Consider the following 19,372-nt stretch of genomic DNA (forward strand, 5'->3'; position numbering starts at 1 on the left):
CACCGCTTCAGCTATGGATCCACAGCCATAGCTGTGGAGACTCCTTAGTGGTTAAGCAACTCCCAACGCTGTAGCTATGATAACCACAACTATGGCTGTGAGTTTCTGTAACTTTTCTTGATCTCCCATGCCTCAGCGCTTTAGTCGTGAACCTGTAGCTTTAGCTCCAAGTCTCTGGACCCAAAAATGTGCATTCTAGATTTCCATAGCTATAGCTGCAGAACCACAACTATAGCTGCAACTTTCTGACCTCCTAATTCCTTCCCAGATTTCCACAACTCGAGCTCCAGATCCACAGTTATGGCTGTGGATCTCTGGCTTCTCAAATTTTCTGCACAAATGGAAGAAATTCATTAAAATTTTGTTACTACTCTTCTACTCTTTTAGTATATAACTTGATTCTTTCAATTTAGGGGATAAAATAACATATATAAATATCTACAATTACTAAAAAAAGTACCAAAAGTTGAGTGTAAATGAAGAATAAAAGACACTCAACAATTATCAAATATATTCTTATAAACTCTATTTTTTCCACCCTTATTATTATTATTCTTTAAATTCTATTTTTACACTCCATGTTTATTACTCTCTTCGTCCCTTATTTTTTTTTGAAACCTTAATCCAGAACCATTTCTTTATCACCTCACATTCATTATTACTCTGACTACATAATATACCAAGCCGAATATTAAATGAAATATGAACTTACGTCTTATATAATTATTATTAATAATGGATAAACGTATCTATTATGATTTTTAATGATGGGTAACGTACATGAAAGGAGAATGTGCACACAAATTACACATTTATACTACTTACGTGCAACATTGCTTGTTCTCTGACAAGAGTGATGGGGTGTTATTGGTACCCCACCTCCAGAAGATCCCATAGCTTGTAAAAGAGAAGAAAGAAAATTCTTGAATTTCGATAGAAGTTTGAAAGACATCCAATTTTTCATAACTATAAATAATATTACAATTTTCATGAAAGTGATGCATGTATTTTATATTAAATTTACATGATACTATTGGTTTTCCTCTGTGTAATATTACATTACAAGGTAAGTATGTCTACTTATTTTACGTTTCATTTTAGGATACCTATAAGATTTTTATACACCAAAAAAAATGACTAATAGATTATCAATCTCATGTGACTACTCCTATTATTTTGTGAATTATGATATCTCTAACCTTGTGTTGTACTTCGATTTAGCATTCAATAAGTGTGCATTATCAACTTCTCAACATGAAACTTTCAAATATGTGCCTCTAGATTTGGACTTCATTTGAATAAACTTTTTATGTTTTTAAATTTGGTTAGTTTTATGATTACTGGAATTATTTTTTAGAATGACATATACTAATTAATTTTGGAAAGTAATTTTTGAAAATATATTTTAACAAATTACACGTAGTTTCAAAAATTACTTTATGTAATAACATTTTCATAATTAGTATATGTTATTCTCGAAAGTAATTTGTGGCATTCATAAATACTAACCAAATTTAAACGCATGAATGAGAGGGATTATTTGAAGAAATGGATAAAATAACAAAGGTTTTTATTAGAAATGAGAAAAAAGGAGGTGAGGTATAGGGGGGGTGCAAATAGTGAAAGCTATACTATAAGCTGGATTTCTTAAGGCCCAGTCCTCTATAAGAAAACATTATGCTATATTAGTAATTTTACTCAATCATTGTTGATTGAAGTTAACATTTTCATTTTAATGGATATACTCTAAGTTCGGATTAGGCCATAATTGCTTCCCAACTCAATACAGTTAACAAAGGCCATGAATTCCTGCATCATCCCTATTTTAGCGTTAAAATTCTTTCTCTTGTTTAGATTGGAATTTTTATTTATTTATTTTTAATTCAATTCTTGTTTCCTTTTCACGTCTTTTCAAATTCTTCATTCTACGTAATGACACACTTAGCCACCAAAGTTTAAGTATTTTGAAGGACTAAAAACACCAAGGATGTTTGTGGGACTAGACAAGTTTATTTGTCCCTATTCGGCCCAAAATTATGCTACGCTTGATTTTTTTAATCCAAATGCGGGAAGACAACTTGACTTATTGATATATATTAATCTTAATATTATTTACTATGTTAAAACATTTCACAAGTGCTTGAATTTCAAATTCTTTTAAAATTTTCAATCTAAACAAAACATTTTATCCAAAAATATTTGAATTCTTAAAAAAAAAATCACGGTCTAAATTATCATATCTATATTTAGCCAAATCTCATCAAAAGCCATTCAAGCCATCTAAGATAAATATCATGAACACCACTAAAGATACTATCAACTGTTAATAAAAATACCTACATACTTTATGACGAAAATGGAATCAATTCTCTTGCAGGTAATGATTGTTATTTGTTTTCAATTTTCTTTAATTTAGAAAGAAACAATACGGTTCCTAAACATATTGAAAGGGATTATTTTTTTTGGTGATATATTAAAAGGGATTTGATTCTTTAGCTGTGTGAATGAGAAAAAAAATGTGAGCCTAATAAAATGTGCACACGGCACACCTGCTCCAAAAAATATTTTTCATTTGACCATCTTCCATCCCTATTGCTCGAGCACAGATGAACTACTTGACTTTTTAATCATTCTATAGGTAACTTTTCTTATATATCTTCAGCTCAAGAATTTCATTTATTAAAAAGAGCACCTATCAATGTGTTAACAGGAATACTGATAGCTTTTGTTGGCCTTATAGAATCTAAATCTTTCCTCGGAGATAATTAATGTCACAATGTAAGCTCCTAATAGGTATTAGCTTTTTGTTTTTTAAATAATGTTTTGTATTGTTATGTAATTTGCAATTTCATTTCAGCATACTGTTTACCATTTCATTGGCTTATATGCTTGTGGGTGTTATCTGCATTTTTTGCACCGTTAGATATCGTGAAATACATTATAAATGGGTAATCAAGTGTTTAGAATGTTTTATTACACACAATAATGCCTTAAAGAAGAAATTAAGAAACCATCAGATAATTGGTACAACAAACTAAAAGGTTCTATGATGAAGAAGCACTAATGTGCAATGCTACTAAGGAAGCATATGTGCCACCTTTGTTGAGCAAAGTTTCATGCTTTCCTTTCTCTGCAATGACCCCATTTTTAACCACTGCTATTGAATCTGCATCCTTTATGGTGGATAACCTGTGAGCCACCACAATTGTGGTTCTATCCACCCTCACTCGATCAAGTGCATCCTGAACCACTTTTTCAGATTCAGCATCAAGTGCACTTGTGGCTTCATCTAGTAGTAATATTTTTGGACTCTTAACTATGGCTCTTGCAATTGCCACTCGCTGCTTCTGCCCTCCAGATAGTTGAATCCCTCTCTCCCCTACTACTGTATCATAACCCTGCATTATACATTTGGCGTTTAGATAGGTAATTATTCAAAATTTAACAATACAAGTCTTTGTTGAATAGTGATTAGTTTACTTGCTGCAAACTGCTAATGAACTTGTGGGCATTTGCCAGTTCTGCTGCAGCTATAATTTCGGCTTCTGTTGCATCGCCACCTTTTCCATATGCAATGTTGGCTCTGATGGTGTCATTAAACAACACAGGCTCTTGGCTTACCAGGCCCATCTGCTGCCTAAACCATTTGAGTTGTAGCTTTTGGATTTCTGCACCATCCAGTGTAATCTGACCTGAATCTGGTTCATAAAATCTCTGTAACAATGAGATCACTGTTGACTTTCCACTTCCACTTTCACCTACTAGAGCAACTGTCTGATTTCCATCAGTATAATCAAACACTTAGATTCTCCCTTAAGAAAGGTTGTCAGAAAGAATCACCTGGTCCTATGATGAGATTATGTAGATTATTTAGTTAGTTACCTTTCCTGCATGAATGGTCAAGGAAAGATCTCTGAATACAGGAGCATTAGGCCTGGTTGGATACTTGAAAGCGACATGGTGGAACTCAATATCTCCCTTTACTTCTGGCAATGTCATTCCAGACTCGTCACTGGGGTCTATAACTGATTTCTGATCAAGAATATCAAATACAGAAGCAGCAGAACTTTTTGCTTTACTTGCAGCTGGGGTCATGAAGCCAGATTGTGACATTGCTACAGCTGCCATTGTGAGAGCAAAAAATACCTGAAAAATGGATTATTCAATGAAAGAAAAGTGTGAAGAGCTCAGCTCTCAAATTATTTATGTTGTTTTATTTTAAAGAAAAAGAAAACACTATTAATTTGTCTGAGATATTAGATTAGACTTTGTTAGCAATAATTAAGATAAGTAAAAAACTCCGTGTGTGGGATGGTGACAAAAAATAGGACAATAACTTACACGGAAAACATCTGAGATCGATGTTTTGCCATGCTCAACAAGTCTGGCCCCAGCATAAAAACTGCATGCATAAACAGAGAATAGAAAGAAGATTGATAACCCAAAACCTGTTCCGCTGACTAAACCTTGCCTTATACCTGTCTGGATTGGTCCTAAACATTTCTTCTGGTATAACTCCATCACTTTCTCTTCTGCACAGAAAGCAGCAACTGTTCTGATATTCCCCACTGCATCATTCGCTACTTGACTTGCTTCCTCATATAGTTTCTATGGATCACATAGGGTACAATAACATAAGTCGAATGGATACTGGTATTAATTAAATATGGAAACAAAGATGTACTGCATAAGTATAGACAAAGATGCATAGAGAGTTGAGACCGTGAATGAAACACAGTTGATTTGTTCCTATGAAGTAGTTTATCTGGTATGAGTGTATGCAAAAAGGCCAAAAAAGAGTAATGCAACCTACACAAACATAATATTTTACACACTAAAACTTATCCCTTCCATTGGATTTAGCCCACCACAAAATACACGTGTAATCAAATTACTTCCATTCAGGTAATATTTACATCCAAAGTTTCCGTTCACCCTTTTCCTACTATGGCACTTTGTCTGAAATTTGGATATTTTCACAAGGTTTCATGCTAAGTAGTTTGATATTTTAATATCAGTAAGGCACAAACCTTAGCATTTGTGCTGAATCCTTGCATGGACTTCATTTGTGCATGTCCATTTACTAATACTAGAGGTACCAAAACAAGAACGATGAGAGAAAGCTGCCAATTTGCCTCAAAGGCAATTACCAAGGCTGTGATTGCTGTAGAAATATCTTGAACCAGCAATCCAAGAGCATCCCCAACCAAAGTTCGAATAGAAGCCGCGTCATTTGACAGCCTTGCTCCAAGTGCTCCACTTGAATGTTCAGCTTTATCAAACCATTCTACTTCCATGTGAATTATTTTCTCAAAACACATTAGCCGGATCCTTTTTATCAGCTTAGAACCAGCTACAGCAAAAAAATAGGACCTTAACGGAAGAAATATGAAGGCAGCCACACTAAGGGCAACAAATATTAATGCCCAAAACTTAGAGTCTTTCCGGAGTTCATCTGCAGGCTCATAGAAAGTATTTATCATGTGGGAGAGAAGAAGCCCCACGGTGGGTAGTATTGCCCCAGTTGCTGCTGCTGCTAGAGTCCCCATTAGCAACACTGGAATTTCAGGCTTGTTAAGATAAGCAATGCGGAGAAGTGAAACTTCTTTAGGTTTATGTGAGGCTGCTGAAGGAAGAACTTCAGGTCCTTCTGATGTTTCAGAGAGATTTAGTGTGGTAGGCATGACATTTGATGACCTGAATGAGTGCTGACTGCTGTTTCCTCTTCCTGATGATCCCCGGCTTAGTGATTGAGGAAAAGAAAACCGTTCGCTTGATTGTTGTTCAGAATCTTCATACTTTTCTGGCCTTCTTGAGTCATATGCATCATGCTCTTCTGACTCCCTTTTGATTTCTTGCAATCTAATGAGCTGGCTAAAAGCTCCATCAGGATCTTCAGTGAGCTCAGCATGTGTGCCTAATCAGTTCAAAGAAATAATAATGCAATAATGTACATGTCAAGGAAAAATCGTGTGTGGGGAGAGAGAATGACTTGGAAGCAGATTATTACACTGAGTTTCATTTCTGTGGCAAAATAGAATGTTTACCTTTTTCTATTACTTTTCCTTGATGAATAACAGCAATGATGTCAGCATTCCTTATTGTGCTTAGGCGATGGGCTACAATGACAGTTGTTCGGTTTATCATAATTCTGTCTAGTGTCTCTTGCACCACTCTCTCTGATTCTGCATCAAGAGCACTTGTAGCTTCGTCAAGGAGCAGAATTCTTGGGTCCTTCAGGATTGCTCTTGCTATACATATTCTTTGTTTTTGACCTCCGGAGAGCTGTGTTCCATGCTCTCCAACCATTGTGTCAAGTCCCTAAACTTAAGTTAACAAAACTAATGAGATAAAGAAAGGCCTCTTACTGAATACACTCACACGTAGACACCACAAATTTCAAAAGATTAAAGATCAATTGTGAGCTCACATGGGGAAATTTGTCTATGAATTTAGCAGCATTAGCGAGTTCAGCTGCAGCTCTGATTTCTTCATCTGTTGCCCCATCCTTACCATAGGCAATATTCTCTTTAATGCTACAAGTAAAGAGAATTGGTTCCTGGCTGACAAGACCTATTTTCTGTCTGATCCATTTCAATTGAAATTCTTTGAGGTTGATCCCATCAATGAGAACTCCACCAGCTTGTGGATCATAGAATCTCTCAATTAAACTAATAACTGTTGATTTCCCACTCCCACTTTGCCCTACCAATGCTGCAGTTGTGCCACTTGATATTGAAATTGAAAATCCATTGAATATCTGTTCATCAGGTCTTGAAGGATAACTAAAGCAAACTTCCCTAAGTTCTATATCTCCAGAAATATCATCTACCTGTCGACCAGAAGTGTCATAAGCATCAATATCTGGTTGCCTCATTATTGTTTCAAACATTTTAAAGGCTGCAGCTTGTCCTGCAGCAAATGCAGTTAAGCTTGGAGATGCTTGCCCAAGAGACCTGCAAAATAAGAATAGTCCAGAAAAGTGTGTCAGATTTTCCTGCCATGCTTGGGAGAGAGGTTGAATGATATGGATTCAGTCATCTACAACGTAGTTGGTAAGCAGAAGCTAACTTACATGGAACCAGTCAATACTGCAAAAAATACACTAATGACTTGTCCTGCTGTGTAACCTTTCTCTAGTACCATCTTCCCTCCAAACCATACTGCTAAACCATAGGTACTGTAAATAAATAAACGAACTAAACCAAAGCCAAAGCCACCAGCCACACCCTCTTGCACTCCAACTCTGTAAGCTTTAGTTAAGTATTGATTGTATTTAGCTATAGCTTGCTTCTCGCCGGTAAACGATGCAACCTGCATTGGAGCATTTTGTATATTTTATATACTACTGTCTTTCAACATAAAGAAAAACAATGGAAAGTACATTCTGAAGGTTTGCATACAGTTCGAATTGAACCAATTGTCCGCTCCACTACAGTTGCTGCTTCAGAATACGCTGCTTGTCCACGGGATGCCATCTTTGCAAAAGCAATGCTCATTATGGAACCAGAGAGGACAAGAAGCGGAAGAGAAGATAGAAGAACAAGGCTTAGAAGCCAACCGTTGATGAATGCTATGACTATACCTCCAAAAAAACATGCCACATACTGTATGAATTTTCCTACCTGAGATATCACCCAAAAGGAGAAAGAAAAAGTTTACTATCATCATAGTTTGATGAAATGGCAATGATTTGGGACTTGAAGAGTGGTCCATGAGTACCTTCTCTCCCATGGCTTCTTGAATAAGAACTGTGTCACCTGACATTCTTCCGACAACCTCACCAGTATTGGTTTCCTTGTCAAAGAAGCTGATATCTTGCCTCAAAATTGCTTTGAGGTATAAGCCTCTTATTCTTGCTGCTTGTCTCTCCCCGGTGATCACCCAGCAAGCCACCTCTGGAAGATTGCACATACTCTTGTTATTTTGATATAAAGCAAAAACTATATTTCTAGTTAATACAGTAAGCTTAATCAGCCGTGAATTTGACATGACATGCTTACGCAAGAATGCTGCAAAAAAGGCACCAGCACCTATGGATGCAAACTTCAGAGAGGCCTGAGCATGAAACAAAGCTTGAATGATTATGACTCGGAAATAAGGTTTCAAATCTAATTTGTTCATCTATGTTGGGATACAAAAAAGTTTCACATCGATAAAATAAGAGAATAAATAACAACTTATAAATTACACACATGGGCTTAGGCTATCTCATCTTGTGGAATCAGATGCCACAGGCTTATTGTGCAATAGAATCACTGACACTGTGACACTAATAGGCAGTTCGAATTTAATAAGACAAAAATTTTAAATATAAGTTACTTTTCAGTTTGCACATATTCGGTTGCAACAAAAAATGTGAGACAATTTGAAGTGGAGTACTTTAAATTCCATTTTCACCCACCATGCAAATGTTTATGTTTCCAAATCATTCCATTTCACATTATTTTCACATTTTCCTTGTAGATATTTCACAAAATTGATTATTTATGAAAGGGAGCTACGCATTACCTTGGAAACTTCATGGACTACTACTTGTTTATTAACAGCATTTCCTCCGAAAGCATCAATCGCATCTCCAATAAGTACAGTCATTAAAGGCATAGAGATTCCATTACCAACAGCACTTATTGTCCCAACAAGCATCAGAAGATAATCCCAAGAGTCTGCAAATGAGAAAAGTTTGTAAAAGGGTACTGTTTTATTCCTTTCAACCTTCACCTTGTTCTTCTTGGAATCCATTTCTCTGGTATTTTCAGGACCTTGAACTGGTGCATGATCACTTGTTGATCCTGTTATCTCAGTTGAGGTCACATTTCCATCCAAGCTAGTCTTAGCCACCATTCCTTTCAACCTCTCTTAGTTTTCAACTTACAAACACACCACTCAAAAAAGCTGCTGAAGAAGGATCACTTGTTTGAGTTAGCAATTCCCATTTAGTTTTTCCATCAAAAGTCACCACTGAAGTCGTTATAATTCTTTATATGTCAAAATCTGCAAAAGCCACGTATATTGGAAATTAGTTGACTTAACCAATCTCAACAATAGAGAGGAATAAAGATTGAAGAGTGACAAAAAATAAAGTTAGCAGGGAAACCATAATTGGCAAGAAAGAATTAAGGTGCAAAGTATACATGCAAAACAAAAAACCAACACAAGTGATCAAAGCACATTCAACATGAAAACATATATCAAAGGAAAGCAAAGGTCTTTATTACTCATTTGTTCTTGACCTTGTTATTTTCTTGAAGACGTAAAAGCTGAGAACGAACCTTTTTGTAGACTTGAGGTAGAGGTGCTACCCGCTTTCTAAGAATGATGGCAAACTAGCACTATAAAGCAACAAGAGAATGATGGAAAACTATAGTACTCACGAAAACCAGTTGGCAGTAGCCTACTATTGCAAGTTAACTAGGCTCATCTTTAAATCACGAGATAAAAGCAAAAGAACAAGACAGAATTAGATGCCCATTACCCAAGATAATAGTTTATGTACGGTTAAAATGCAGCATGGAACAACAAGAGCTCTTTGATAATTGATATGAACATCACACGTGGAGATTATAATCATCCTTAAGTTTAAAAGTTGAGAAAAAATGAAAAAATATTTTATTAGAAGTATAACATTTAATATATTGAAAGCTTAAAAATGATGCTTTTTAATTAATATTTTCAGATTTTAAATCCTTAACAAGTGTTCAAGGATAGGATAGTTGTTAGCATTTGCCTTAAATTTAAATTTCAAGTATAGTACTATTATTCTAGGCTTTATAAGAAAATTTCGATATTTGGCACTTTATTGGTTATATGTCTCGTGGATTTGGTGAAGCAGCTGCAGATGTACGGTACTATTCTTTTTTCATGCAATAATATGGTTAAACAGACTATTTAAGTTTAAGTTTTTTTGTTTTAAGTCTCAAATTGTCTGGTTCAATTGGTTGATGGGTATGCTTGGATTGGTGTGTTATTAAATTTGATTCCCACGCATTAAAAAAAAAACTAATTAATATTTTATTAAATTTGAGTTCATGATTATCAACTAAATTTCATTGACTTTGTATTCGTGGACCACTAGACATGCATACTTTTCTTCAAGACATATATCACTAATCACCACTAAACATGTTGACTAATTACCAAAATATGTCACTAATCACTATTATGATATATTTGATGGAAAAACGTATCACTAAGATAAAGAGTCGGCATGAAAAACTAACTATAGCTCATCAATATAACAATGTCCCAACTCTATTCCCTTTATGATGGCTGATATTGAAGATTAATAACATAACAAACATTTTTTTTTCTGTGTCTAGTCAACTGTGTAAATAATCTCTGCAAAAAGACATGCAAAATTTGAACTTGGAATGAAATCCAAAAGTCTGTTGACTTCTTTGCTAAGATATTCGTGCGTGCACAAACAGTGAGTTGAAAGATCAGGTTGGTGTGTATTTTTCCGTGACCACTTGTTTTTCTTCTTTCTCTATTTAGTAGTGTTACTAATTAAGAAACCAATATTCATTATGTATGCATACCTAAGCAGCATCTCTAGACAATTGCAGTTTAACCTCTATTTCCTTGATAACCATTTTTTTTTCCTACACGAATTTTTCTCAGTCTGCACTAGAGACTAATCCCGCTACAAGATTGTGTCTTTCGTTAAACCAACTAATTTTTATTTTTTACACACCACGAGAATCAAAGATAAACTTCTCGCTATATAAATCACAACTTAATATGAGTATCTAATCACTACGTCAATTCATCAAGTTCGAAGTTTATTTTTTTAATTATGCTAAGGTTTATAATTGAATGGACAAATGCATCATTAATTTGTTGAACAACTAAAAAATTTAACCTATAGTTCCACCACCTCCTTTTGTTTTTATTTTCGTCCTTTGCTATTTATGCTACCGATTTGACTCAAGAAACTTGGGGACCGCGTGATGTTTGCTGAATAAAATTATATATCTCTGATGTCAAATATCATTATACAATAAAAAGGATCTATTTTCGTGATCATACATCGCTACATGCATATATATAAATACGTATTTATAACGTACAATCTTCGTTCTGAAATAATATAAATATTTGTTTGGTTAAATATAGAGTATTAGTTTAAGGGCGTAGGACAGCTACGTCTAGCATCTTTAAAGGGAGAAAAAGTAGAAAGCTTACAAAGAAAAAAACGCAAGAACCGTGCAATAAAAATATTGAATAACATAATACAACAAAAGAGTTTTATATTAGTGAACATTATGATGCGTACGCAAGCGGTGACGATAGAATAAGAGTTATAGAGTGTCTACAGTGAGTTTTCCTTATGCCCCATTAGCACAGGAACTTGGATACAAGCCTTTTTCTGCAGAAGATGATTTTCAACCAAGATTAATTAATTATATATTTTAGCATCTAATGTATATATTTATTCAAGAATAAAGTCATTTCATGGTTAGATTAATTCATTAGAAAATGAATAAAACATAATGTGGTCCTAATTCATCTTTGTATCGTTTGTGGCTAATTATAAGGATGTAATCAGGTTAGGTTGGTTCTAGTTTCACCTAATGTAGAACTCAACTCATTGAAAAATAATTAGTTAAACAACATTTAATAATATATAATATCCTCACACAAACATTGTAAAGCTTAGTTACAGTGATTCTACCTACTAAAAACAACTTTTGATACATCTTTTTTCCTTCACCTTCATAATGTATCTATTTTAATTTTTATTAATTTTAATAACCCTGCCAATTTTCATTCATCTTTGTAATTTTCTCAATCTCAATAAATTTATATTATATATTTTAAGTTGAGAATGAAAATCTTATCAGAAAGGTATGATTAATTTTCATAAATATAAAAATACAAAAATATTTATATATGGCAAACTAAAAAAAACTTCGAATATTTACAATCCATGCAACCATTAAGACAATCTGGCCTTAATTACTGACGTACAGTAACCCTTTTCTCTTTTAACCACGATTAGTTTTTCATTATTCAGCAGATTACACTCGTACTTTCTTCGAAATTCACACATCACTCGTCCCTAATTTTTCTCTACAGTAACCCTCTAATGGTTTGAAATACACTACACTAAAACTCACCACATTATATTGTATATCCCTATAAGAAAGCTATCCAATGAATTTCAAAGAAACCACGCTTTTTTTTTAATACACCAGAAAGAATTTTCTTAAGGCCAAACTTAACACAAAACATAATTTATTAACTCTCTCCCTTTATTATTTTTCTTATTTTCAGGTCTTGCTCATAATTGAGAGATTCCAGTTTTCCATGATCGGACAGGTGTATAATTGCTGAGTTATTAAGCTACGAGAGGGGAACACTCACTCATTATTGAACCTATTTTTCAACAATTCTTCTTTAGCATCTCACTTAGTTGTGATATGATAACATGCTTGGCCATAATCTCCAACTCCAACCACTTTAGCATTGTCTTTGTTGTCTTCATCTATCTGGTGTTTACCCAGTTAAACTTCCCGCTAAGGATTAAGATCTTGTCAGGGTGTTTGTATTTCAGTCTTAAAGAACTACATTCATAAAAAATGTAGCGTCTGAGACACGTTGAGGAATCAGTTCTCCACAGGGGAAATTGGTAAAAATTTATAGTTTGACATTTTCATCACTTTTACACTATTCCAGCTCCTACACAAGCTCACACAGGTGTGTGGGTTCTGAATGGTAAATTAGTAAACAATTATCGTGCAAGATTTTGAAGTAAAAAGTGGTGCAAATGAATAAGAATCATTTCCTGAACCAAGAGTTTACACAAACAAAATAATTTTTATGACACTAGTCTTGCAACGAAAATTATTACATAATGAACAAAGCTGCAGATTGCAGATAGAGAGTGGCATTTAAACTTGTCTAATCATCGAGAAGGACGAAAATCCCCCGCATCTTATTTACTCAGATAAAATCAACAATAAACTGTAAAGGGAACTACGATGTAGAAGCAGTTGCGTGCAATGCTACTAAGGAAGCATAGTCACCTCCCTTGTTCAGTAATGCTTCATGCTTTCCCTTCTCTGCTATCACCCCATTTTTAACTACTGCAATCAAATCCGCACCCTTAATAGTGGATAACCTATGAGCCACTATTATTGTGGTTCGATCCACCATAACACGGTCTAGTGCATCCTGAACCACTTTCTCAGACTCGGCATCAAGTGCACTTGTGGCTTCATCTAGTAGTAATATTCTTGGATTCTTCACTATAGCTCTTGCAATTGCCACCCTTTGCTTCTGTCCTCCAGATAGTTGAATCCCTCTCTCCCCTACCATTGTGTCATAACCCTGCATATATAAAATAATTCTCTCAAATATCGAGACCTATGCACATAGAAGCATATGGTTTCCCAATAACTAGTACTAATTCAGAATTTTGAAGATACACCAGTTGCACTAGTCTTGAAGAGATATTCAGTTAATAGGATACTGTAATTTACCTTCTGCAAACTACTAATGAAGTTGTGAGCATTTGCCAGTTCTGCTGCAGCTATAATTTCTGCTTCTGTTGCGTCCCCTCTCTTTCCGTATGCAATATTGGCTCTGATGGTGTCATTAAACAACGCAGGCTCTTGGCTCACCAGGCCCATCTGTTGTCTTAGCCATTTCACTTGCATGCTTTGGATTTCTTTTCCATCCAGTGTAATCTGACCTGAGTCTGGATCATAAAATCTTTGTAATAATGAGATCACTGTTGATTTTCCGCTTCCACTTTCTCCAACCAGTGCAACTGTCTGTTTATTTTATCAGTATAGTCAATCTATTAGTTTAGGAAGAACAATTTACAGTAGTCCACCAGACAAGATTCACAAATTAGAAAGTACCTTGCCGCTACGAATGATCAGGCAAAGATCTCTAAATATTTCAATATCTGGTCTGGTAGGATACCTGAAACTGACATGGTTAAATTCAATCTCTCCCTTGACTTCTTCCAATGTCAATCCAGATTCATCACTTGGGTCTATTTGTGATTTTCGATCAATAATAGCAAATACGGAAGCAGCAGCACTTTTTGAACCAGATGAATCAGGGACCAAAGAACCAGATTGAGAGATTCCCATAGCTGCCATGCTGAGAGCAAAAAAAACCTGGAAATCAGAAATCAATATCATTAATACAAGAAAAAATAGTGCACATGGCCACCCTATCTCAGAGAATAATATCTCAGCAATAACCAAGACAATGAAAACTCATGTAAATTTTAACTTGAAGTTGGGAGAGTAACTTACTCGGAAAACTTCTGTCATTGTTGCTTTTCCATCATCTATAAGTTTAGCTCCAACATAAAAACAGCATGCATAAACTGCATATAGCAAGAAGAATGATATGCCATAACTAATTCCACTAATTATCCCTCGCCTTATGCCTGTCTGAATTGGTCCTTCACATTTTTGCTGGTATAATTCCATCACCTTCTTTTCAGCACAGAAAGAAGCAACTGTTCTTATACTCCCTACAGCATCATTTGCCACTTGACTTGCTTCCTCATACAGTTTCTGATAGGCAAATAGAATATTAATACTCAACATATAGCTAAGTGAAAAGAAAATTTAGGCACACGATTGTAGGTTGTCACACTGTTGATCCATGTTCATATAGTATTTTTTCTCTCTTCTTAGTTTGGTGCAAAAACTGAACAATAAAACGTACAAAAGAAATGGATCTAAATCACTTCACTTCCCCTGAAGTTGAAAGAACAAATATTTCAATATTCATTCACAATATTAGTTGGTTGCTTAGAGGAAGTGAAAAACAAACCTTAGCATCTGCACTGAATCCTTTTAAGAACTTGAATTGCACATATCCATTTAGTGTTAAAAGAGGTGCCAAAGCAAGCATTAGAAAAGCAAGCTCCCAGCATGCTTCAAAAGCAATTGCCAAGCCACCTACTGCTGTAGCAATATTTTGAACCAGCAAACCAAGTGCATCCCCAACCAAAGCTCGAACAGCAGCTGCATCAGAAGAGAGCCTTGCTCCAATTGCTCCACTTGAATGTTCAGCTTCATCAAACCAACTAACTTCCATGTGAATTGCTTTCTCAAAACACATTTTTCGAATCCTTTTGATCAACTTACCACCAGCAACGCCAAAAAAATAGAATCTACATGGACTAACGATAAATGATATCACACCAAGCCCAACATATAGTAATGCCCAACGTTTTGAATCTTTACGAAGTTCATGAAATGGCTTATAGAAAATACTTATCATTTTGGAAATTAAGTATGCCATAATGGGAAACAATAGTCCATTTATTACTGCAGCTATAGTCCCTAACAGTAAGACTGGAATCTCTGGCTTGTTTAAATATGCCAGGCGATGGACTGGCACTTCTGGTTGTGAAGAAACTGTTGGATTAGGATCACGAGGTTCTCCACCTGCAGGTTCCAAGAAACCAATCATTGTGGGCACACCATGTGATGCTGAGAACGAGATACGACCACTGCTTCCAGCTCCTGACGACCTTTGGCTTATAGATCGTGTATAAGATTTTTGACTTGATTGTTTTCCATAATGCACAATACTTTCTACCTTGTCTCTGTCATTTGCAGAATTTTTTTCCAACCCTTTAACTTCTTGCAGTCTAATGAGCTGGCTATAGGCTCCATTAGGATCATTGGTGAGCTCAGCATGTGACCCTGATCAATGGAAAAATATAATAGTGCGGAGGTACATAAACTTGAGAATTGAGTCATGGGGAACTTAGATTTTTATTGTTGCATATTATTTTTACCTCTTTCAACTACTTTTCCTCGATGAATAACAGCAATGCTATCAGCATTCCTTACAGTACTTAAGCGGTGGGCGACAATGACAGTTGTTCGGTCTTTCATTATTCTATCCAATGCCTCCTGCACAATTTTTTCAGATTCAGCATCAAGGGCACTTGTAGCTTCATCTAGAAGTAGGATTCTTGGGTCTTTCAAAATAGCTCTTGCTATTGCAACTCTTTGTTTTTGACCCCCAGAGAGCTGAGTTCCATGCTCACCAACCATTGTGTCAAGTCCCTAAGTTCATAAATCATAATTCATGATTATACAAAATTACTGAGGTGAAAGGACCATTCACTGTAATTATAGAAGATTTTTTTTCCCAAGTCTTATATACTATCATGCAGATAAAGATAATCCTGAAGAAGAGAACATTTCAATTTGTTAAGCAGTATGCATTTTTGACATTTAAATGGAAATTCGAGGGTTGACCTGCGGAAGCTTATCTATAAATTTGAAAGCATTAGCTAGTTCCGCTGCAGCTCTGATTTCTTCAACAGTTGCACCATCCTTGCCATAGGCAATATTATCTTTAATACTGCAAGTAAAAAGAACTGGTTCCTGGCTAACTAGGCCTACTTTCTGTCTGATCCATTTCAGTTGAAATTCCTTGAGGTTGATACCGTCAATGAGAACTTCACCTGCCTGTGGATCATAAAATCTCTCTATCAAACTAACAACTGTGGACTTCCCACTCCCACTCTCTCCTACCAAAGCTGTGGTAGTGCCACTTGGCATTGTAAGGGAAAATCCATTGAATATCAGTTCATGTGGTCTTGTAGGATAACTAAAGCAAACATCCCTAAGTTCTATATCTCCTCGAATGTCATCAAGCTGCAGACCAGTAGTGTCATAAGGATCAATTTCTGGCTTCCTCTTAATTGTTTCAAACATCTTATAAGCTGCAGCTTGTCCAGCAGAAAAGGCACTCATGCTTGGAGATGCTTGCCCAAGAGACCTGGGATTGGAAATATAGTTAGATAAGATAATATAATATCTACTCATATCTTCTGAGTTTTCAGATATGGAGGGAGGGTGTTAACATTAAGAAAGAGAAACGCACACACAACTTACATGGATCCAGTCAATATAGCAAATAATACAGTCAGGACATCTCCTCCTGTATATCCTTTCTCTATGATCATTTTTGCACCAAACCATACAGCCAAACCATAACTGGAGGTAAACACAAAATAGAGAGTACCAAACCCCAAACCAGAAGCTATTGCCTCTTGCACTCCAGCCTTATAAGTTTTGATTAGAGACTGATTATATTTAGCTATAGCTTGCTTCTCCCCAGTGAATGATGCAACCTGCGTTTGAAAAATGGAACTCGTTTATATATTCTGCAATATCAAAAAGAAAAGGTCGGCAGTTTTTATTTTTGGTCAGCGTGCATACAGTTCGGATAGAACCTATTGTCTGCTCTACTACACTTGCTGCTATAGAATATGCTGCTTGTCCCATGGATGATGCTTTTGAAATAACCAGGCTTGTAATAGCCCCAGCGAAGACAACAGGTGGAATAGTAGATAACATGACAAACGTTAGAAGCCACCCCTTGACGAATGCTATCACAAAACCTCCAACGAAAGTTGATGCGAATTGTATGAACTGTCCCACCTGAGATTGTTAGAAGTTAAGATTTTTCTAGATACTTTAAGAAAATATTAAATATTTATGTCTGTTTGTATCTTAGTTGCATTTGGTGTGGTTAGGTATAATTAAGTGGAAATCCATATTTCAAGAGATTTGTTTGTTGCTTGGACAAATGTTTAGGTAAAAAGGAGTGTTTATCTTTATTTTGTGGAGATTTACTGTAGCATATGATATGCATATCAGAAATCTCTCTTGTCATATATTTGATGTAATGCAACTCTACGGAGAGTGTGGAAATGAATAATGAAATTGTGTAACCACTTTTCTTCCTTTCATTGAAACAAAAAAAAACCAGAAACTCAACTTCTCTGTTCCAGTTTTTTCTGTTTCAACTTCTCTGTTCTGGTTTTTCTTAACAGAGATGAAAGGGTGGAAAAACAATGAAGAAACGAAATTTAGCTTAAAAGAGATAATGATTTATTTAACTAAGACTTGTATGGTGGTTTGTTAGTACCTTCTCACCCATGGCATCTTGAATAAGAACAGTATCACCTGACATCCTTCCAACAACCTCTCCAGTATTAGTCTCTTGATCAAAGAAGCTGACATCTTGCCTTAAAATTGTTTGAAGGTATAAGCCTCTAATTCTTGCAGCTTGTCTCTCACCAGTGATCATCCAGCATGTCAACTCTGACACATATAGCAAACAAGGTTTCTTTTTAGGTCATAATTATCCAAACTAATTAATTAGATTGTATGAACTAACAGAAACAGATGATCTGATGTACTTACGCAAAAGTGATGCGAAAAAGGTTCCAATAGCCAAGTATACAAATTTCAGAGACGCCTGAACACAGTAATTTATTGTGAAGTGTTAAGTCTGAGAATGTTAAGTTACTATTTACTAATATTCCTGTAATAAACTCACCAATTTCATCTTAGATGATACTTTACCTTAGAAACTTCATGAACAATTTGGTGAGTGCTTTGGGATCCTCCAAATGCATTGACCGTATCTCCGAATATCAGAGTCATTAAGGGGGTGGAGGCTCCATTCCCAATAGCACCCACAGTCCCCACAAACATCAATAAACGATCCAAACGATCAGCAAATGCAAAAAGCTTGTATAAGGGTACTGTTTTGACATTTTTTTCTTCGGCCTTGCTCCTTGGATCTCGGTTATTGTCAGCATCTCCATTCAAATTGATATCAACCGCCATTTTCTTGATGAAAGACTTTAAACACCCCTCTACTGATTAGTAATCACCGTTAACCGAAAACTGCTGCAGGAAATAAATACATTACAGGTTCAAATTCAAATTAGTAACTCAGAGAAAGATTATTATGCTCTATAAAGCATAACCTCATGGTGAAATCTCATCTTTTTTTTCCCTCTTGGTTTGTTGTGTGTGCACTGAGTTTGTAAAGATGATGGCATTGCTTTTACTGTGATTCTGAATTCAGACTCATTCAAAGTTTCAAACACAATAACTACTTGAGAGAAAACCATTAGTATTAGTCAACTTTGACAAAAGTTTACTTCAGAATAAGACAAGCACGTAACATGTCAAGTTAATAACAACAAACAAAGACTAGATCAAGCAGTGGAGAAAATCAGTATGAGAAGAATTTAAAAAAAAAAAAAAAGGATAAAAATGCATTAATAAGCAAAAGAAGAAGTGAAGCTTTTACATCCAGAAGCTGAAGTAATTTGCACCTTAGCAGAAAGATGCATGCAGCAGAAATAACTAATCATTTGAAAAGTGGAACTTTGGTTACAACTAATGCAACTAGTTTCAACTTTGATTGTTTGTACTATTCAACATTACTATAATATTTAAATCAACAAATTTCCTCTCCGGCAAGTTAATAAGATTAAATTATTTTCCAACATTATATTTCATCTTCTAGACGGAATCACGTGGCTTTTATCGTATTGAAGTTATGATTATTTTAT

At 35.3% G+C, this 19,372-nt stretch overlaps 2 protein-coding genes across 6 annotated transcripts; both read right to left on the bottom strand.

Moving 5' to 3' along the window:
* Window positions 1–2,924: 2,924 nt before the first annotated feature.
* LOC109809201 (ABC transporter B family member 4) lies at window positions 2,925–9,733 on the bottom strand. Of its 5 annotated transcripts, none has more exons than XM_029273689.2 (13): window positions 9,476–9,733; window positions 8,512–8,994; window positions 8,004–8,058; window positions 7,723–7,898; window positions 7,404–7,625; window positions 7,076–7,314; window positions 6,431–6,956; window positions 6,048–6,321; window positions 5,031–5,917; window positions 4,342–4,608; window positions 3,883–4,146; window positions 3,481–3,774; window positions 2,925–3,398 (listed from the first exon to the last, which is right to left on the bottom strand). In XM_029273689.2, the coding sequence occupies exons 2-13, from the start codon at window positions 8,842–8,844 to the stop codon at window positions 3,045–3,047; spliced, it is 3,891 nt and encodes a 1,296-aa protein (XP_029129522.2). In that variant the 5' UTR covers window positions 8,845–8,994; window positions 9,476–9,733; the 3' UTR covers window positions 2,925–3,044. The 5 variants fall into 5 exon arrangements, with proteins under 5 accessions (XP_029129522.2, XP_029129519.2, XP_029129520.2 ...); XM_029273686.2 differs by lacking the exon at window positions 9,476–9,733 and adding an exon at window positions 9,273–9,461; XM_029273687.2 differs by lacking the exon at window positions 9,476–9,733 and adding an exon at window positions 9,234–9,461.
* A 3,028-nt stretch (window positions 9,734–12,761) lies between these two features.
* Window positions 12,762–19,065, bottom strand: LOC109809081 (ABC transporter B family member 11). Its single transcript, XM_029273632.2, has 12 exons — window positions 18,369–19,065; window positions 18,207–18,261; window positions 17,929–18,104; window positions 17,217–17,438; window positions 16,890–17,128; window positions 16,248–16,773; window positions 15,779–16,052; window positions 14,803–15,683; window positions 14,274–14,540; window positions 13,869–14,132; window positions 13,485–13,778; window positions 12,762–13,332 (listed from the first exon to the last, which is right to left on the bottom strand). The coding sequence occupies exons 1-12, from the start codon at window positions 18,633–18,635 to the stop codon at window positions 12,979–12,981; spliced, it is 3,819 nt and encodes a 1,272-aa protein (XP_029129465.2). The 5' UTR covers window positions 18,636–19,065; the 3' UTR covers window positions 12,762–12,978.
* Window positions 19,066–19,372: the final 307 nt, after the last annotated feature.

This window comes from Cajanus cajan, chromosome 5 (genome assembly GCF_000230855.2).
Source record: "Cajanus cajan strain Asha chromosome 5, NIPB_CcT2T_4, whole genome shotgun sequence".
In the NCBI taxonomy this organism is placed as follows: Eukaryota; Viridiplantae; Streptophyta; class Magnoliopsida; order Fabales; family Fabaceae; genus Cajanus; species Cajanus cajan.

Bases quoted from the DNA above. Each gene is read 5' to 3' on its own strand.
- LOC109809081 (XM_029273632.2), bottom strand. From the start codon at position 18,635: ATGGCGGTTGATATCAATTTGAATGGAGATGCTGACAATAACCGAGAT. The intron at 18,262-18,368 runs GTAAAGTATCAT...TACTGTGTTCAG, and splicing joins TTGTTCATGAAGTTTCTAAG to GCGTCTCTGAAATTTGTATA. The intron at 15,684-15,778 runs GTAAAAATAATA...TCCATTGATCAG, and splicing joins AGGAAAAGTAGTTGAAAGAG to GGTCACATGCTGAGCTCACC.
- LOC109809201 (XM_029273689.2), bottom strand. From the start codon at position 8,844: ATGGTGGCTAAGACTAGCTTGGATGGAAATGTGACCTCAACTGAGATA. The intron at 6,322-6,430 runs GTGAGCTCACAA...ACTTAAGTTTAG, and splicing joins TCATAGACAAATTTCCCCAT to GGACTTGACACAATGGTTGG. The intron at 3,775-3,882 runs GTAACTAACTAA...GATGGAAATCAG, and splicing joins TGACCATTCATGCAGGAAAG to ACAGTTGCTCTAGTAGGTGA.